General features: G+C 33.0%; 1 protein-coding gene across 1 annotated transcript; it reads right to left on the bottom strand.

Moving 5' to 3' along the window:
• LOC109326483 (calcium-binding protein CML37-like) lies at positions 7,550-8,396 on the bottom strand. The gene has a single exon (XM_019559183.1). It carries the CDS (start codon positions 8,145-8,147, stop codon positions 7,725-7,727), a length of 423 nt encoding a protein of 140 aa, XP_019414728.1. The 5' UTR covers positions 8,148-8,396; the 3' UTR covers positions 7,550-7,724.

The following is an 8,744-nucleotide window of genomic DNA, read 5'->3' as shown; positions in this document are numbered from 1 at the left end:
CACAAGAGATTTCTTCTCTAAAGATTATGAGTTGCAATTATAATATCTCACCACGAGATCTTTATGTACCTTACACACTCTCTAATCCTTATTCACTTTTGGAAAAACATATTTACAAGTGATTCTAATCCCATTTCTTATCACACTCTTGTGAAAGAAATTATTCTGCAATAAAAATAAAGAATGTACAACAATGGTAGATTGCCTTTACAAGTATGAAAGTAATATAACTTCCAATCCAATCAACTATTTTGTATACTTAGTAATAATGTTCTTTATAAGTTGGTAAACTTTGATACACTTTACTTTAAGCAACTTCGGAAAAATCAGCTTTGAAAGTTTAAGAACTAATTGCCAAAAGTGCAGAAAAATAATTACAGAATGTGTGTAAGAGCTTTTGAAAATTTTATGAGTTGTGTGTTTGTGTTGTGAGATTCAATGTCTTTATGTAGACTTTTCAATCACCCATAGTGCCTCTATGAAATGGTAGGAATAGATTGGAGTGAAGACATTTCGTTTGGGATGAAAACCTTTCATTTTGAAATCTAAAATTTGATACAACAGCTCTCAGTAATCGATTACAACTAGTGGGTAATCGATTACCTAAACATTCTGTCCAATGGGCATTTAAATTCGATTTAGAGTAACCGGTTACAGGAAGTGGGTAATCGGTTATTCAACTTCATTAAAACTGGTAATTTGTTACTCAAAGATAGTAATGAATTACTCTGGTCAATTTTAATATGGATAACTCTTTTCTCACACACGTAACCTGTTACTTAGATGCAGTAACCTATTAGTTTTGAGTATATTGAAGTGTTTCAATTTTCTTTTAAAATAGTTTAAGCATTACTACTATTATATATTCAAGAGTGTAGGATAAAAGTACATATTTAGACTTAGACTAATTTGTCTTGAAGCTTTGTCTTCTTTGTCTTTATAAGTATTCTTCATTTTCTTCTTTTTGGTGATGTTAGTGTCTTTATCAAAAATCGTGTCAATGTTAGGAATAAAGATCTTCTTCACACAGTTGAATAAGAAACACATAGATAAAACATTACAATTTCAACCAACTTTGTCATATAAAAAATATATAATAAATTGGTTAGACTCAAACAAAACATACAAAGAAGCAATAAAATATTTGTATTGGAGAAACAATTATTAAGTTCCTTAAGATGCATATCCATAATATTTAAAATAATTTAACAAAATAATGATTATTTGTTTTTCATGAAACATGTCATTTACAAAAAAATTATGTTTTGTAATATACATATTTTTTCAAAAAGGCAGGGTATGCACTTGCACTCCCTAAAACATACATGGCACCGTCCATGGTTGATATTACATATGTTATGCCAATTTATAATTAATTTCACTGCACCACTATATGATGAACGTTGAATATATAAATACAAGCTATGTTAATGTCATGTAATGTTACACTATTTAATGAAGTAAGATTCTTCAACTCATATCCAATTTATGTTATTACACAACAAATGTTTTTACACAAATAATTAATAACGTTATGTATTTAAAATTTCATTGAATATAATAATGTCAATTTAAACTTTTACTTTAGCGGTTTTAGATCATCCATTATAATTGGTATCAAACTCAGTAGCATTAGGCCATTTATTGTCACTAAATTCTAACGTCAATTCAAAACAACTAGCATGTATATAGTTCCAATCTTGAATAATATATGAACATACGTTCCTCCAATCTTGCATTCCACCAGAAAACTCCTTGCTTGAAGACATGTTTTCTAGAACCTATAATCAAATAAATATATACTCATTATTTTTTCCAATAATTCTTTAAATATAGTTTCATATGTATTTAATAGATATTCTTAATTGCTATTATATAAGGTAATATAATATGATTCTTAATAATGGAGCATTCATGATGACTAGAGTAATTTTTTGCAGTCCTTTAATGAATCAGTTACTAATTTTATTCTATTCATTTACATTGCAGATTTGCTATATTATACTACAATGTAAAAGGGTAAGTACTTTTTGAGTTGATTTTTGTTCAACATATATATTATGATACAAATGTAAACATGTCACTAATATCTATATCTATATATATATATATATATATAATTTATTTCTATTTAATAACATTGAAACATATGTATATTAACTATGCGAAAGGAAAAACAATTATCTTGTGCATATGCATGAGTTACTTACTAGTTACCTCATAAAATTAACATACTTCTTTAATTATACAAGAAACTACCATGGCTATCAATTAACATCAGAGGTTTGGGGAAAGATTGAAGAAGAAGGTGATCAAAGATTTGGTTTGAAAATATAAACCAGACTTCATTTTTATTGAACAAACTAAGATTCAGAACATAGCCAGGAATGTGTGCTCTTCTCTGTGGGTGGTAATAATTTTGAATGGGCCTTTAAGCCAAGGATTTCTTCTTAGTTGAGGAAATCTTTTGTGGGACAAACTTTGTGTTGGTTAAGGATAAATGGGCATTGTATACTGAGTTTTCCACCATTATGAATGTTTATTGACCTTGTCACTTGGATGGTAAGCGAAAGTTTTGGAATGAAGCTAAGAACACAAAGCTAAGTTATCACGGTGATTTGTGGTGCATAATAGGTGATTTAAACTCAACAATTCAAATGGATGAAAGAAAAGGTATGGGGAGTTGTGATTATAGAAGGGATTGTGAGGAGTTTGTGCAATACATCCTTTACATGGAGCTTTTTGATATACCTTTCTCTAGTAAGAAGTTTACTTGGTATCTTTCCAATGGGAAGGCTATGAGTAGGATTGACAGATATCTAGTAAATGATGGTTGATTAGCCAAATGGGGTAGTTTGGTTCAGCTGGGACTTCCAAGGACTTTCTCATATCACTGTCAGATTCTTTTAAAGATTGACGCTTCAGACTGGGGACCGAAACCGTTCCGTACAAATAATTGCTGGCTCTCGAATCCGCAGTTTGGTCAGATTGTTGTTGATGAGTGGAGGAATCTAGTGATCAGTGGAAAGGGATCCTTGTGTTTAAGGAGAAATTAAAAAAAACTTAAAATGGTCTTAAAGTGTTGGAATAAAGAGCAGTTTGGTATGCTGGATAGACAAATTAATGATATGGTGTTGGATAGACAAATTAATGATATAATGTTGGCTATCAATCTTATTGATGCTAAAGGTAGCATGAATAGCCTTACAAAAAGTGATGTCATGTCTAGACAAAAGGATAATTTTCTTTGGCAGAAAAACAGAGATAGATCTGCAAAGGCTACTCTAACTCTAAGTTCTTCCATTTATCTATAAATAAGAATTGGAGTGTCAAGGAAATCACAGGTCTTGAAATTGATGGGGAGTGGGTAGAAGATCTAGTCAAAATTAAAAACTACATTTTAGCCTACTTTAAGGATAAATTTGATGAGAATAACTAGAAAAGATCTTATTTTGATGGTATTAATTTTAATTGTCTGTCTGATGTGAATAATGCTTTCCCAACTACGAAATTTGAGAATTAAGAAATCAAGGATGTCTTTTGGAGTTGTGATGGTGATAAAAGTCTTGGACGTCATGGTTATAATTATACTTTCTTCAAAAAAATTCGGGACTGCCTTAAAGAAGATGTGTTTAATATGGTGAATAATTTCTATAGGTTTGAGATTCTTCCTAGAGGATATAATATGGTGGATAATTCGGGATTGCCTTAAGGAAGATGTGTTTAATATGGTGGATAATTTATTGTTCTTATTCTAAAGAAAAAATGTTTGCAGGGTCTCAACAAATTTCGTCCCATCTCACTCATTGGATGTATCCAAAAGATCATTTTCAAGGTGATTGCTACTAGACTTAAAAAGGTGATCCACTTAGTGATTTATGATTGTCAATATGCTTTTATCAAAGGTAGATTCATCATGGATGGTGTGGTGGTGGCAAATAAGGTGATTAACCAAGCTAGGAAGAAGAAGAGATGTGATAGCTTTATTCTTAAATTGGACTTTGAAAACGCATATGATTTAGTGAATTGGAAGTTCCTCCTTTATATGACGGAGAGATTGGGTATCTTCCACAAATAGAGGGTGTGGATCAAAATCTTACTTCAGGTAAACTCAGTGTCCATTTTGGTTAATGGCAGTCCTGCCAAAGTGTTCTCTATGGCTAGAGGGTTGAGGCAAGGTAGTCCTTTAGCACCTTTTCTTTTTCTTGTCATTGCTGAAGGTCATAGTGGCATTATGAGAGCGGTTGGGTCAAATAATATTTATTTAGGTTACAAGTTTGGTAAGGATGCGGTCCCTATTTCTCATCTTCATTATGCGAATGGTACCCTTTTGATTGAAGAGAACTCTGAACATAATATTATTGTGTTGAAAAATATTCTTAAATGCTTTGAATTGACTTCTAGGCTGAAAATTAATTTCCATAAAAGTTGTTTCATGGGTCTTAACTTGAGTTATGACTTTGTCATGAAGGTAGTGGATAAGTTGTATTGTGTTGTTAGCTCCATCCCATTCAATTTTTAGGGAATTCCAGTGGGTGCAAATCCCAAAAGGCTTTCTACTTCCTATCATTGATTCGTTCAAAAATAATCTCTCTCTTTGGAAGCTCAAGATCATCTCCTTTGGTGGTAGGATAACTCTTATTAAGTCGGTATTGTGTTCCTTTCCTATCTATTTCTTTTCTTTCTATAAAGCCCTGATTTCTTTTATAAATGTGATTGACAAAATTAAGAGATGATTCCTTTGGGGAAGGGGGAAGAGATAAAAGTGATTCACTAAGTGAGGTGGGAGAAAGTGTGCAGACCTAGAGAGGAAGGTGGTCTTGGGATTAAAACTTGGCCTTGTTAGGTAAGTGGATATGGAGAATGTTAAGTGAGGGTAATTCTCTATTGGTGAAAGTCTTAAAATAAAGGTATCAGGATGGGTTTTTAAGGTGTACAAGAGACATTGATTTAGATTTCTTTAGAAGGGGCTCTTCTTGGTGGAGAGAATTAGGGTCTCTTCGTTAGACTAAGGAAGGAATAGGTTGTGGTTGGGTTAATGTTAGTATTCACAGATCTTTAGATAGTGGCCTATGTGGTCATTTATGGACTGACTTGTGGGTTGGGAGTGAAACTCTCAAAAATTCTTTTCCTAGACTGTTTCAGGTGGCTTTGGATAAAGAGGCCGCTATTGTTTCCTTGGGTGTTTGGAGTAATGGGGTTTTGGTCGTGGAAATTGATATGGAGAAGGAACTTGTTCACTTGGGAAGAAGAGGAATGCGAAGAGCTTCTAAGCCACCTCCATGGCTCTACTCCTAAATAACATAGTGATGACTCATGGATTTGGATTCATGACACAACTAGATAGTACACAGTGAGTAATATTTATCAAACTCTAGAAAAGGTGGAAGGGAGCAATAAACTTGTTTTCTTCAAAAGACTTTGGGTGTGTATTGTTCCAACAAAGATGAGGTGCCTAGTATGGAAAATTGTCTTAGATGGGATACCAACTAAAGTGAATCTTGCTCATAGAGGTGGACTAAATGATCAAGACCACCTTCTTTATTCTCTTTGTGGTGAAGCGGAAGAATATACTAATCATTTGTTTTTTACATGTTTTGTATCATATCTTGTTTGGAAAAGGTTTTACTCTAGTTTTGGTTTCTCTTCTATTATTCCTAACGAAGTCAAGTCTCTTTTTTAATCCATGAAAACTTTATAAGGTTGAGGAACAATAAAAAAAAGTTGTGGGTGGCTCAATGGTTTGTCATAATTTGGACTATTTGGCACATAAGGAACAAAGTTATTTTTGATAACAAGAGATTCCATAATGATGAAGTGATGGACCTTATTTTCTTGCACTCATGGAGCCTTCTCAATTCTTGTTTTCCTTTCTTCTCTTTCTCATTTGTAGAATGGGTGAGTAACCCCTCAAGTTTACTTTCTCTTTATTAATTTTAGGGATTATGTGTATATGAGTACCACGTGTTCTCCTAATTTATTTATCTATTGATTAATAAATATTTCATTGCTGATCAAAAATATTATCAAAGTAACTTTAGACCAACCAGTCTTTCATATCTTGGATAGAAACTTATTCTAGATTCCCTAATGGACGTTTTTTTAGCGAGCGTCTGGTGGATCTAGAAGTGGAAAAATCATATTGTATTTGATAATGTGACTTGGGATATATCTTATGTTTCTCGGATTGTCCATATTGACTAGGATTGTGCACTATGGAGTCTATGATGATCGAAGAATCTATGTCGAGTGTTCATTGATGTCCTCTGAAAACTGGTATGGTTAAACTCAATGTGGATGGTAGCTGCAGTCTGTGTGATCCTCATGTCAGAGGAGGCGGTGTTATTGCAATCACGATGGTCTTTGGTTAATCTGGTTTCAGTGATAATTTTGGAATTGGCTCCTCTATCCAAGCTAAACTCTTGGCGATTGAACATGGTCTTAAGTTAGCTTGAAAGTTGGGTCATCGTCATGTTATTTTGGAGAATGGACTACCTTGAAGTTATCCATATCATTACCGATAAGGTGCAAATTAGCTTGGATCTTATTGGTATTGTGCTTCAAAATATTTGTGGGTTGTTGAGGAGAAATTGGGACGTTCGATTTCAACATATCTACAAATAATAAAATATGATGGCATATTATATGTCTAAGCTAAGTTTGTGATATCTGAAGGACTTGAGAATTTGGGACTCTCCACCCCCTAAGGCTTTGCTTCGGAGTTAGAAGGGAAAGGGAAGGAGAGTGATCAAAGGGTTAGGAAGGGGGAGGAAGGGAAGGGAAAATGAAGGAAATTATCTCTCTTGTTTGGGAATATAAAATTTAGATAAAGGGTGATAAACTAATGATAATATGAGAATATTTTTTTATTTTTCCTTAAAAATGTAATTGACAATAATATATAATTATATATTATTACTAAACATATTTAGCTATTTTGATATTTATCTCAAAAAACCCTAAATTTGAGGAACTTTAAAAATAGACATATGGAGGGTTTGAGAAATCCTCTAAAACATTCCTCTCTCCTTCATCCAACTCTCAAACAAAGGGAAGACTTTCCAAAGTCATTCCTTCTCTTCTCTTCCCTTTGTTTGGGAGTATGGTTTTGGAGGACTTTCCAAAGTCATCCCTTCTCAAACCCTCCAGAACCCTTCATGTGTCTATTTTTAAAGTTCCTTCATTTGGGATTTTTTGAAAATAAAATGTCAAATTACCTAATTTTTTAGTAATATTATATAATAATATATTATTCTCAATTTCTCATTATTAATTACATTTTTAAAGGAAAAATAAAAAATATTCTTACATTATCATTAGTTTAATGTCCCCATCTAAATTTTATACTCCCAAATAAGGGAAGGGATTGTCTTCCATTTTCATTCCCTTCTTCCTCCTTTCTAACCCTTTAATCTCTCTCCCTCTCATTCCCTCATAACTCACAAACAAAGCCTAAAGTTCTAACAATTATACAGATCGACCTTTCCCATATGTTTTAGTTTTTCTTACTTAATTTCAGATGTCCAACAAAAAATAGAATGTAATTTAGGTGGAAGTGCAATTATTATTGAGAAGCAGCAAAACATAATTTACAAATCAGTCTTGCAAAGCATAAAAAGAGTTTAATTTACACGTGATTTAGAAAAGGAATCAATCAAATCCAAGTTATCCTCGCAAAATTAAACTATACCATACCCATAGTCAACATATATACAACCTTCACATCAATGCATCATAATTCTGAATTCTTCAAAGCTAAGCATACCATCCTCATTCAAATCAAACTGATTGATCATCACTTTGCATTCATCAATGGACTTGGATTCCCCCATTCTTTTAAGCATATTCTTCAAGCTCTTGGATGTTATAAATCCACACCTTCCTGTATCATACATCTCAAAAGCATCCCTCAAATTCTCCAACTTCTCTCCCTCTCCACCTGATTCCATCAACACAATCAAATCCTCCAAACTCAGAAACCCATCACCATCTGAGTCCAATGCCTCAATTGCCATTTCTGCTTCCTTCAGCAAAAGCTCCCCTCCCATCATACTCAGCCTGTGCCTAAGCTCAGAGGGTGAAACTTTGCCATCACCATCTTCATCAAAATATCCAAGTACACGCTCAAATTGTGTGTCACTCCTCATCTTGCTAGACTTACAATAGCACAAACCTTAAAAGAAACTAAGTAGAATTTATTTTGAACTATAAAGTGGAGACTGCAACAACAAACGTAATTTGTGTTATGCAAATGGAAATGGGACTTTATAATATATGTTGTGGTGTTTGGCGAATTGTATTGTATGAAACATTAGATTATGTGAGTGGTCATTATATATAGGAGATAATTTAAGTCAAGTGGGGTTGTTTATAGTTGTGTATAAGAATGGAAATATGAAGTTGCCGCGACTCTTCCTAAGAGATAAGAGCATGGAAGCCACATAATATACTTGGTTGAATGAGGACAAATGGTTCGGAGTTAATGGCTTCAAACACATCTCTACCACATGTTTATTTCAAATTAATGGTGGGTATGAAATAATTTCACCTTTCAAAAAGTGGAAAGTGGAAAGCAACCAATATCAGTAAAGAGATTGCAATTGTTTCCCTTTCCGGTGGGCAATAATGTGTGAAGAAAGATTGGTGGCATAGTGTCTCAATAAATGTAAAAAATTATGCATATTTAATATTTTTATTTAATAGTCCGAATGATAATTAAAAATGAATAATAAATGATATAATGA

This window comes from Lupinus angustifolius, chromosome LG14 (genome assembly GCF_001865875.1).
Source record: "Lupinus angustifolius cultivar Tanjil chromosome LG14, LupAngTanjil_v1.0, whole genome shotgun sequence".
Classification (NCBI taxonomy): Eukaryota; Viridiplantae; Streptophyta; class Magnoliopsida; order Fabales; family Fabaceae; genus Lupinus; species Lupinus angustifolius.
Note: the sequence above shows the minus strand (reverse complement) of the source record. Positions and strands in the feature narration are given on the sequence as shown.

What these genes read in the sequence shown, in the direction of transcription:
- LOC109326483 (XM_019559183.1), bottom strand. Translation starts at nt 8,147, where the DNA reads ATGAGGAGTGACACACAATTTGAGCGTGTACTTGGATATTTTGATGAA.